The sequence below is a fragment of the Pezoporus flaviventris genome, unplaced genomic scaffold (genome assembly GCF_033815535.1).
Source record: "Pezoporus flaviventris isolate CSIRO_AGI_PZ_B2104156 unplaced genomic scaffold, CSIRO_AGI_Pfla_v1 ptg000070l, whole genome shotgun sequence".
Classification (NCBI taxonomy): domain Eukaryota; kingdom Metazoa; phylum Chordata; class Aves; order Psittaciformes; family Psittacidae; genus Pezoporus; species Pezoporus flaviventris.
Window position 1 is genome coordinate 7,382,152 of NW_026892618.1, and position 12,297 is coordinate 7,394,448.

Consider the following 12,297-nt stretch of genomic DNA (forward strand, 5'->3'; position numbering starts at 1 on the left):
TTTTTTGCTTGCAAGACACCTCTGGATGTCTCAAGCCCAACTTCTCTCCCAAAGAGGACCATTGCAAAGGGCTCAGGAGATAGAATTTCCACCATTTTTCTTGTGTCGCCTGTTCCAGTGCTGCCCTAACTTGGAGAATAGGTTTTCTAATACGTAGTCTGAGACGTAACTATCTCCTGTGCAGCCAGACGCATCTGAGACAGAAATAGCAGCAACTGTTGCTACTCGAAGAAAACTCCTACTTGTGCAGAGCACAGTAAGCAAATCTCAGTTGGAAGCCTCATTTTGTCTCAGCTCATGGCTGGCTCCCCTTCAACATCTGACCTACCCTGCGGCACTTAGAACCACTACCCTCATACTACCTAGAAATTGACTGCTCAGACTCCGCTGCCTCCCTGTGAGGCTCCTGTCTTCATTCTGTGGATCCCAGCTACACCCCTCTCTTCCTCACCTCTTCCTTTTGCCTTTTTTTCTTCTCCCCTCCCAGAATGGGGCTCAGGTCAGGGACAAAGAGCAGCATGTTGCTCATAGGAGGAGGGGTCTGAGCAAATTCATTCCCTTTCCCTCTGATCTTGGGCAGGTATGAATAAAATAATTAATCATTAATTAATTGCATCAGATCACTGTAGGGACACCAGAGACCTCTGCCTGACCTCAAAGCAGACTTTGCTGGCTGATCTGTCCCAGAAGCACCCAGACAGGGCAGATGACTGAGGGGCTGATGGTACAGTGTGAGTGAAAGGTCCTTCAGTCTGAGTTGGTCACTACATCACCTCTGACCACACAGCAAGCAGCAGCGGTAGTGCTGCCCTTCCTGCTACAGCTGCTAGCACTACTGAAGTGCCCTGTTGCAAGCATTACAAGAGCTGCAATGGTGGTGGTGAGGGCTGCACTTCTGCCAGCACAACGCAGCAGGAGGCACAATATGTGACAGCAGCCAGGGTCTGAGGAGAGAGGCTGCTCCTGTCCAGACTACAGGCTTCAGAGCAACCCTCTGTGGTAGGGGAGGCTGAATGGGGAGGCCAGACTCCAGCCAGCCTGTGCCTCCCTGGGCTTCCCCTCTCCGCAGTAGAGCAGGCACTGCAGCCATGCTGCTGATCTGCTGAGCCCTGGGGTGGACGACCCAGGGGAGGGTGCCAGTGCCAGGCTCCATGCTGAAAGAGGAGAATCTAGGTCACACATCCTCTTTTGGGAACAAGTACATCTGATGCTGCCAAGGAAAACAAAGTGGCTTGAAAGAAGCAGGAGAAAGGGGAGCGAACTGGCTTGAAAGCAACAAGAGAACAGAGAGAAACAGCCCAGCGATTGAAATAAGGATACTGCAGGGATTCTAGCATCATGTCCACAAAACCCTAGGGACCTAAAGGTTTGTAGGCAAGGATATACTCAGGCAAAGATGCTGTGAGGAGCCAGAGCTGGACTAGCAGGCAGCTACAGGGCAGGAGTGTGAGCCCTGGAAGGGGATAGGTGTACATGTCCCAGGGCTGAACAAGCAGGGGTTTGCAGTGTGGGAGTGGGGAGCACTGGCAGAGCTCCCTGCTCAGGAAGCTCAGGGCTTGGCTGGTAGTGGGATGCCAGGCATCAATGGAAGAAACTGGCACCGCTGTTTGGCAGAAAGGAAGAAAATAGAAGGAAAAAGCTGCGCTAAGACCACCCCCCCACCCCTTGCACATGTGCTGCTTACGGTTCTGTGGTAGGAGAGCTGTTTCCAGGAAAGAAGAGGAGAAGGAGGAAGATGTTTGGTTTGCTGAGCAGCCCATTCTTCCCCATGGTGCAGAGCAGGTTGTGGTGAGTCAAGTAGATACACTGTCTGGTCCGGTGCTGCTGTTTTCCTGCACCTTGTAATTCTGCTCCACTCTCTGCTCCGTCAGCCTTTTTATAACCGCTTTCTGCAAACAGCCCAGGGGCTGGAGGAGATAAGGGCTGGGGGCCAGGGCCCATCCGGAAGTGGGGAGAGGCAGCAACAAGGAGGAGCTGGAACAGAGGGACAGTATTTGCCCAGAGACTTTCCAAGTGGGGGAAGGGTATTTATTGGATACTGCTTACATGAGAAATCTTTGAATGATTCAAACCCTGCTTCCTTTAACCCACCAAAATCCATAGTGTTGGGGAAAGCTTTGTTCATCTCAAGGCAGCATAATACACAATCTGCCTTCTCTTAGGGTAGCTTTAGATTAGGTATTAGGCAGAAGTTCTTCCCTGTGAGGGTGGTGAAGCACTGGCGCAGGTTACTCAGAGAAGCTGTGGCTGCCCCATCCCTGGCAGTGTTCAAGGCCAGGTTGGATGGGGCTTGGAGCAACCTGGTCTAGTGGAAGGGGTACTCCTTCCTATGGCAGGGGGTTGGAAGTGGATGATCCTAAGGTACTTTCCAACCCAAACTATTCTATGATTCTTTGAAATTAACCATGTTCAACATAAGGTAATACTCCCTTTGGTCAGATCATCCAATCACAACACTCTAACATGGGGTACTGTGATCTTTTGAAGCCCCAAGCCAGATTTATAAGTATTTTCAGAACAAAATGAAGCACACACAGAGAAACACTGCCCATGTTATGTTAACAGAATACTGCAGTAGTTTGCTGACAGAGTTGCTAATAAAGTTGCTATGGGTTAGGCAATCTGTCAGGAATATAACCCAAACTGGGGTGGGGTGCTAGTCTAGATATGGAAGTAAATTCTGTTTCCACTGTGAATATGCACAAACATTACACCATGTTGCTGGAAGACATCCTTGCTTCCCCAGCATGGTGATCATCTTCTGTTATCTGGTGTTACCAGGAGTGCAGATGTCTCAGGTGTTCCAGGTGGCTCCTCCTTCCTTTGGCCAGATTCAGATCTGTGCTGCTGTGAGTCTTGCTTGTAACAGAAGTCACTCGCAAACAGTGCTGCTCACTTGACTTGGGTCTTCTGCAAACCCCTGCTTGTAGCATCTTACCCAGAAGTTCAATCTGGTAAGAAAAGAAACTTGCTAAATTCCAACATGTCATTGAGCAGAAATACTCACTCTAAACTATGACTACTCCCTGCGAGCCCTAACCAGGAGGCTGCTTTGCAGAAGCCCCCAAAAACCTGCAAAACTGCAGCTGTACGGCTGTCAGCATGCCCTCCAGTGCCTGTGCAGTGGAATGACTCAGTAGCACTATAGAGATTCATGACCCTTGTGAAGACAAAAAAGATTCAACACAAACCGTCCCTGTGAAGCCACATTAACAGCAGAGGTTCTCTGTTCTGTGCAAGGGAGCTTATTAGATCACAACAACACAAGCAGCCCTATATGCTCTTTGTCTGAGGAGTAAGCTTTGAAAAAGAGTGAATGTTAAGACTGAATGTTAGCTATACAGTGTGCCTTGACTCTGATGTAGTAGCCGGAAAAAACACAGGGAAGAGCAGTGCAGAGGCCCAGGAGAGATGTCTGGGTATGAAAGGGATTTTCAGGCTGGTGTTAGAAAATCAGGCACAGCCTCTTGTGGAATAAAATTTAACATCATTTATAAACCACAGAAGTTACGAAAACAGTCGGGAAGCAGGCAGTGTCGGCTGGGGGGAAGTGTTATATCAATGTCATATGGGGAAGGAGTGAACACGTACTCACACAAACCAAAAGATTAAGATTATCAGTTAGAGATGGAAATACTGATTAAAAAGTGGTTGTGTAACTATGAAGTAATAAACAGAGCTTTCTCCAGAAGTGCCTCCTATCGTCTGTCCTCTCACTCCCATCTTCGACTTCTCCCGGAAATAACTCGTGGAAAATAGCAGTTTTCAAAGCAGTGGTGCCCTGGACATTGCTGGAACACAACTCATCCCAAGTTGCCTGTTGTCATTCAGGCTGCTGTAAACTGAAACCAAAAAGTAATCCGAATGGACACATGCAAAATACAGTTTAAGGATGAGCATGGAAAACTGAAATAATAGATCTACAGGGTCACCAAAACCAGTGATTCTGTGAAGATCCTATTCACTATCATCTACTTCCTTCCCCTAAGCCATTTACTGTCCATGGGGTGTAAAATACCTTCTTCTCCGACCCCAGGAACCACTTAGCTCTCTGACTCCCTCATGCCCACTTTGCTCCACAAGCACTAACTGCCCTTTAGTTCAGGCAGTCCACTAGTGCTTCAGATGGTTCCTCTCTCCCAAAGCTCAGAACAAGTGGTCTGAGCTTGTACTTAATTTGAAAGCTTCTGGGTGCTTTTTCAGACCTGAAGGAGAGATTGTATGTCTGAAAAACTGGCTACTTCTTCCAACAAGACTAGCTGGTCTAATAAAAGGTAGCAGTGCTGAAAAGGGCATGCAACATCTTTGCCATACATGGTGGTGGCCTCGGTGAATTGAGAGTCATGATTTTAACCACAGCAAAGAGATTTCCTCTTATGACAATACTTCATATGTGTCTGAGGTCAGTGGGTACCTGACAGATTAACAGGCAATTTGTGTTTATCTACTATCTTCAAGGACTAGTCCTTTGAGCTTAATCATATCAAGCTGCTACAAAACCTAAGTGAAACATTGTACCTAACTGTTAATCATAAAGAATTCAAATTAGGCCACATCACAATAAATGGTTGATATAGCCAAAATGCCTATATCAAATTTCTTATAACCCTCCAAGCGTAGTGGATTTCTATAGTAAATGACAACAATTAATTTTGGTTCATCCTCCTTGAAAGTGAATGGTTACACACGTTTACTCTCACTTTTAAAGGCAGCATATCTTTCAGCTGTTTCACAGAAGATATTTGAAACTTCTTTATTTCCAATTCTAAATTGAAACTATGAAACTATGAAATTATTCTAAAACTTTATTTTGTTCCAAGGAGCACTTGGGAAATTACCTTACTTGTAGATAAATCTCAGAAAGGTTACACTGCTTGGTAAGTTGTATGTGCTGATGCACTGGATTTCCTTTCCAGGTACTATCATGTTGAAATGGAGCAAGACACCAGGTCAATAAGAAACGGATGCCATGGAAGCACTTCTACTTTGGCTGTATCATTATGACTATTTTACTTTATTATTTTCTGGAGCATTTAATTCCCCACAGTATTTCCTTCACAGGTTCCTTTCCACCAGCACTTTAAATTTACTATTTTGAGCTGCACTGACGGGCACAAGAAGTGCAATTAATAAGCTAATACAGGCCACCATAAATATTGATAAGTTCCAGTCACACCAAACCTTATTCTGAAATTTCCTATAAGCCTTACAGTCTTCTCTGCATTGCCTAGCAAAAGTGATAGAAAAATATCAAGTGTCCTATATCTCCAAGTTTAGGACTGCTATAGAAAACGTATTTCCCCATGAAAATAAAGTAAGATATTCAGTGTGCAATATTAATTACCTTACCCAAATCTGGTCAATTTTCCTCTGACTTCCTTTCAGTTTCTACAGTTTAGGTTTGTAGATGACAACCAATTGTTCAGTAACAGTGGCTCACCAGCCTCTGCAACTGCAGGAAGAAAAGGTATCTGTGGTGGTTGTAATACCCTTAATACTATCTCAACACTTTTATCTGCAGGAATCCTTGTCTACAATCTTAAGCAATTTTGGAACCATTGTCACCAAAGGTAAAAAATCTCAAGAAAGACACCTGTAATTTACTATGTCCCTGTTCTGCCTTTTCAAGGACTGTAACACAATGTTCAGCTCTTAAAACCAAACCAAAACAATAAACTTAACTTCAACCTTTGACTTTCAATAAGAGTCGTGTTAAAAGAAAAAAGCTGAGGAAGCAGTTCTTTGTAACAGTGATATTGTGCCTAAGGTGGTCCCTGCACTTCCACACAAGAACCCCTAGTAGATACGAGCTGATGTAGCAAAAAGAACATCTCTTTTCAGTACCTACATCAGCTGTGCATGGAGACTGGTGAGAAAACAATCACTGTAAAACTTAGATTTACAACTCTGGTTAACATGTTAGTTGCTCAGCTAAAGGCTGAAAAAAAAAAAATAAAAATCATAGAATCATAGAATCATTAGGGTTGGAAAGGACCTTAAGATCATCTAGTTCCAACCCCCCTGCCATGGGCAGGGACACCTCACACTAAACCATGTCACCCAAAGCCTCGTCCAACCTGGTCTTGAACATTGCCAGGGATGGAGCATTCACAAGATCCCTGGGCAACCCATTCCAGTGCCTCATCACCCTAACAGGAAAGAATGTAGATATGTACAAAATGTAAACTTCAAATTAAACTAAAAATATCAGAGTAAATACAGATGATCCACTTTAGTAGCCTATTGAAGATCTTAACCAGAGATAAAGGGCCTGGTGGCAGATTAACTGTCTTTCCCAGTCACAGAGAGCTGAGCTGCCAAATATAACATATTCCTGGGGTGTCATGTGAACAAATGTGTAAATTGAGGCATGGCAAAGGCATCAATGAACTGCTCTTATTTTAATGCTCTTCAGAGATTAAATTGCAAGCTAAATTGGTGCCTGGGATTTATAAATAGTCCTATAGCTATATTTGATGTAAGGCTAGCCCATTTGTAGGGTAAGCCCTATACAAAGTAGAGTATATTCAGCTTTCCCAGCTATATTGTCACAGACATCATATAAAGTTTGTAAAGTTTAAGTTTAAGGTTCTTAAGTTCTTAAACTTAATCATATAAACATCATATAAACATATAAACTTTGTCTTGCCTTAAACGTATGCTGTATGTTGCAAAACATGCTGCAACCAAGGCTGTTAAGCTTCCAGCATGAGAAATCTGCAGTGTGTCTGTCTGAAACTTAAAATGAATGGTACACACAGAGGATGATCATTTGTTGAAATCCTACTGTTAAATCTGCTAAAAGGAATGGGTGAATGTTACCTAATAATTTTAAAATACATACAAAATAAACTGGCTGTTTGTATGTTCACAGATATTTTGGATATTGGATATTACAGAGAAATTAGGATAATTCCTGATGTAATAAAAATGGAAACCTATTTTAATTTATACATTTGTATTACTCAGACTGTTGACAAAGGAGAGAGAAAAAGCCAAAACATTTACAAATGTATCTGAAAACAGCGCTTGACACCATTAACTATACTCTTTTTGAGACATATGACTCTTCAGGTACAACTTTACCATATAAAAACACATTTTGTAATGCATATAGACTTTGTATTTAGCTTTAGCTGTGTTTTTGTTGCCTGGACTCCCTCTCCCCTCACATTAGTACAGGCATCTCATGAAGGTACTTCTACCCTTGATGTTCAAGGCAGGTGGAATGAAGTTGGAGCCAGGCTCTTTGGAGGTGCACAGTGGCATACAGAGAAATGCCAAGCAGACAGAAGGAAAAAGTGCTTCCCTCAGAGGGTGATGAAGCAACAGAAGAGGTGCACAGAGTTGCCATGGTATAGCCATCCCCAGAGACTATCCAAGCTTCATGGCACGAGGCCATGAGTGAGAGCACCAGCAGAGAAAAAGACAGTACTCATGTGGCATGGGTGTTTCAAAGATTGTTTTTATCTAGATTTGATGTTCATTTTAGCTACAGAAAAGTGAAACCCCAAATCACTGCCCCCCCCAATGGCTCTTCTAGAAGAAGGCAGCAGAAGTCTGTGTCCATGTCATCTGCTGGATGGACCACGCTGTACTTGCGACACCAGCTTGCTGTGGTGGCTGTGCAGGGAGGCTCGCTCCTCCAGCCCTGCTGGGAGGAGAGCTGGCCTGGCACTGCTGGGGCCTCAGGCACAGAACCTGCTGGCTCATCTGAAGCAGGAGGGAAGGGCTTTACACTTAGCTCAGTTACTGCCTTGCTGGGTAACATTGGATAAGTCCAGGCCCCTCTCTGTGTCACAGCTAAGCCAAACGTCATTTGATGCTCAAAGATACGGACCTTTCCCCCACGCAGAGGGGAGCTGGGATTCAGCTGATAGTGTTTGTCTGGGTTTTTGAAATGAAGGAAAGCAAGACAAGAAGTCCTAATGGAGTACAAGGAAAGGAAATGAGATACTGTCATGTTTAATCCTTCCTTGCACCTCTGCTTTTTTTGGTTGCACCTTGATAGGCAGGGCAGAGCTGGTCATGTTTGGCTTTTCAGGTCAGGGAAAGGGGTATGAGTCGTAATGCTGTGATGCAGATGGAGGTCATGCCATTTATCAGGATCCCTTTGTACACAGTGTCCTGCTACAGAGCCTGCTCTGGCTGCATTATACCACTGCACTTCCCTCCTGTTTTGGGACACCCTGCTCTGGACATCAGTGATTGGAAGGGAACAGGACAAGACCTTGCTTAAGCAGTGAGGAGAGATCCAGCTGTGCATCCCACACTCAGTGCACAGGACTTCCCAGATGAGCTTTATCATGGCACAGACCCCAGCTCTCTGAGTGAGTGCAGACTCACGTTGCCTTGACAGGAGAGACAGAGAGTGGAATCAGTGGGGCCTAGAGCTGGTCACTTCTAGTGAAGCAGAAAATAAGTGGCATGGTTATGCAATTGCCTCTGGTAATAACCCAGCCTTCACCTCCTCGTGGGTACTGAGCCAAAGAAAGAAATGTGCAAGGTTAGCACTTTCATAGCATGCACACAGAGCCCTGTCAATACGCAGCATGGTGATTTCTTTACTCCCTCCACCTCTGCCTGCCTCTCTCATATTTTGCCTGCCGTCACTCACAGATAAGACATTTTAAGTCTCCCACTTGTTAGGTTATACGCACAGTGTGACAGCCTGAGGTCCGGGAGCCCTGCTGAAATCATGTTCTTAAAGGAGGTCCTAGTTTGCCCAGCAGCAGCACTGGTGTGTCAGGGGAATGGAGGACTCCAGGGCAGGATCAAAAGGCGTCAGGAGATCAGTGTGCTGCACTTGCAAGAGGATCAGAAACATGAAAACCAAGAAGTTTCCCTGTATTCAATTTAATGCTTTGCATTTAGGTTTTTCTTGACTCTCAATAGGCGACCCTTCAGGTAGTGGAGCAGAAAGAAGCTTTCTCTTGCCGTTGAGCTACTGGACTAGCTGACACAACTTTGTTTCTCCACTTGAAACATTTCTGGGGACATTTTTCATTGTTACTATGAATAAAAAATTAAAAAGTACATGAGTGATGTTGCTCAAGAAGCCTTTAGCCGATGTTATGAATTTCTCAGCCAGTGGTGCCATAGATGTGACCATGTTTCTGTTACCCGTCTGATGAATCAGATGTTGGGGGTCATTTGGCTGCAGACATGTTCCTCCCTAATTGTCCTCCAAGTAGGTGGCAAATGAACTCATCAAAGAAAGATCAGAAAGCAAGGCTGAGCTGTTTCCTCAGGCATTTTGACACCTCACCATTTCTTGATTGAAGAAATTGGCACATTTCTGGCACATTGCAGGTCTTCTCTGATGAGTGAATTGGTTGGTCATCACTCAGACTTCATATTTGACAGAGGGAAGGTGGTGAGGAGAAGACCTGAACATCAAGTAGGTAACAAGATCTGGAAAATAAAAGAAGTCATAGAGCTGAGCTGTTGCTGTGTCATTGTTTAACAGCTTGACACTATTACCTGTGACACTGCAGGGACAGAAGAGGATTTGAGTCTAAAGATGAAGCAACCAAATTTCCTGGACCAAGGACTCCTTCGCCTAATGAGAATGCTAGCTAGGCAACTGAGGAACCTGAGCAAGAGAATGCTGCTACACTGCAGTTCACCTTTCTCTAAATTTTGCATCCTGCTGCCCACATTGTGGATGAGACAACATCTACAGTAAAAAAAGCTTATACTCAGTTTCCAGAATGAGTGTGGAACATTGTAATTCCATAACAATTGTGAGTCCTCTTCTTCTTAACTAGGCCATGGCATCAGCCCTTAGCAAATCCTTCAGTGTAAACTCCACATAAGCAGCAAAGCAATTTCCATTCCACAACTAAACTCTACAAAGAAGGCTTTAACACAAAGAGAAGTAAGCTTGACAGAGCAATTTAGTCCAAGACATTCTCATGTGATTATACTCTGGTATGTCTTTTTTATTCACAAGAAGCTGCATTTCAGGATAGCTTTTAATAGAGCAACATACAGAAGCTGCAGAGCTGCTGCAAGGGCACTGGCAGACAACCATAGCAAAGTTTTGAATTTCCCATTTCTCACAGTATTATTAACTCAGTCCAAGGACCTGCACAACCATTTCAGTGGGTACTTGTATCTGTCTCTGTTCTCAGGTAGCTTTTTTAAACTGAGATATGCAATACCAAGCACAGTAAACCAGTATATAGGAGCTCAGGGCATCTCTTGGACCAGTGAGCCTGATTTTTTCACACTTCATAGAATCACAGAATCATAGAATGGTTGAAAGGGACCTCAAGATCATCCTGTTACAATCCCCCTGCTATGGGCAGGGACAACTCACACTAGACCATGTTGCCCAAGGCTCTGTCCAGCCTGGCCTTGAACACTGCCAGGAATGGAGCATTTATCACTTGGGGAAACAGAATTTGCTTAACCTGAATGTCTTGCCAAAACTGAAGTAGTTTTGACCATCTGAGACCTAGAACACTCCCTGAGCCTCCAGGATTGAATTGACCCCTCACGATTATCAGATTACAGAGGAAGAAATGACATTCAGTCTAGTGGGTGTCCCCATCTTGCTCAGTCAACAATAAATATACTTGTCTCAGTTTCAGGCGCAAAAAAACCTATAACTGAAATGAGACACACAGGTTCCAGAAATCTGGGAGGTATTGGAATGCGGTTTAAGGAATATTGCTGTTATTTGTGGGAGTAGGAGCCAGGGAGAACATGATCTACATGTAAAAATCTGGAGGAAGAACATAAGCATGGGATGTTCATTAGATCTGTCTGCAAGCAGCAAGTATCTTTTGAGTTACAGGATGAAATCACATAATAAACATTACATTTTCAGCCTGCAGAGGAAGAGTCTGCAGTGGGAAATATGCACTTGATGTTTTAATAGTTCAGGTTTGGCCTAAGAGGAAAAGAAAATTCCAAAAGAATGATAAAAATGCAGCTTGCTTTTTTTTTCAGGACCTTGTTTATTCCCAGAAAATGATGTTTGGCTGAACAGAATAACATTTGGCCAGACCTTAGGGGGACTTTTATGAGTTCCACGTGAGATGCTGAAGCCTTGATTGATTGGCCTCAAATCCCTCAGAAAGATGAACATCCTGTACCCACATCCACTCAGCCTGCTTTCCTTTTCAGCCTTGCTGCTGTAACTACTGATTTCTCTTGCTGTAGTCCAGTCTGATGCTCATTCAAATCCAGATGGTTGCTCCGGTTTGGGGTGTGTCAGGAAAGCAAAATTCACAGCCTTTCTGGCTTTCCTTCTGCTGCCAGTGAAGTTTCAATTTTGGAACTTAGCAGGGAAATCTGCACTCTACCCAAAACAGTTTCATGCCCCACAAATTCCTCATCTGTGTAACTTAATCAAATGGCTTTTTGTAACAGCAATATCATGCATATCCTGCATGGCCAGCCCTGTGCAATTCTGAAATTCACACATGGCTAATGGATGCTGTGAGTACTTGGGTACCCTGCTGCCTGTGGAGACTCAGACATTTTGTTTGTTCATGAGCCAGGCCTCAGCAACTCAGAAACACCGACTCAAATTATTTAGTACCTTTTGCAAAAAAAAAAAAATTATGTGGGAAGAGAGATATTCTGTGTTGACATGATTTTCACTGGTAAAAATGAAAAACTCAAGTCCACACACAATTTTAGTAAGTTACCTGGTGAAATGGATGCCTTCAAAAAACATACTATTCCTCAGCATTTGAACAGTTTGCATCTTTGCTTCAGTTCTCGTTCATGCTCTTGCATGGCTGGTCCTTCCCCCTCAGCCCCATGACAGCTTAGTCCTTTTCTCCCCAGTCCTGTATGATGGATGGCCCCAGTACACTGCAGATAAGCCAGCATGGGGCTGGACCCCTCTGCCTGTGAGCAAAGCAGCTGCAGCCATGGGAGGGGTAGGCAAGGCTGCTGGCCAGGTTGTTGCTCCTGTGTAAGAGGAGCTGCATCCATACTTCTCTCTTGAGCCCTCCTGATGCTGCTCTGCTCCCTCATCTCTAGCCATGCCTCCCTGTCCCTTTGTCCCCTCTGAGACGGCTCTGGTATTGCCTGGATCATGCTCCTCCTACCCACCCACCCACCCACCCACCAACTCTGGAATGCTGCAACCAAAGAGCATTTGTGTTTGGCGAAACCACCATGATTCCAAGTGTAATGAAGTGGGTGATGACAAGAGGTGCAGGAAAAGAGGGAAGCTTGTTGCTGGTGGCTGGGGCAAGGCATCATGATCCAGGTTCATCACCTCTTTTTGGACAAACTCTGGCCAGTCTCATGGACTGGAGAGCCAGTCAGGGG

General features: G+C 44.5%; 1 protein-coding gene and 1 long non-coding RNA gene across 3 annotated transcripts in view; one reads left to right on the top strand and one right to left on the bottom strand.

Moving 5' to 3' along the window:
* LOC133278978 (alpha-2-macroglobulin-like) overlaps positions 1-1,816 on the bottom strand; it is a 41,410-nt gene extending 39,594 nt beyond the window's left edge. The window contains exon 1 of the mRNA XM_061472306.1: positions 1,685-1,816. Within this exon, the coding sequence (XP_061328290.1) occupies positions 1,685-1,770 (86 nt within the window). The 5' untranslated portion in view covers positions 1,771-1,816. The remainder of the gene's footprint in view (positions 1-1,684) is intronic.
* On the top strand, positions 1,700-12,081 carry LOC133278979 (uncharacterized). Of its 2 annotated transcripts, none has more exons than XR_009746741.1 (4): positions 1,700-1,788; positions 4,917-4,949; positions 5,522-5,570; positions 10,960-12,081. It is a non-coding gene; the product is annotated as an uncharacterized LOC133278979 (long non-coding RNA). The 2 variants fall into 2 exon arrangements; XR_009746740.1 differs by lacking the exon at positions 10,960-12,081 and adding an exon at positions 7,224-7,812.
* Positions 12,082-12,297: the final 216 nt, after the last annotated feature.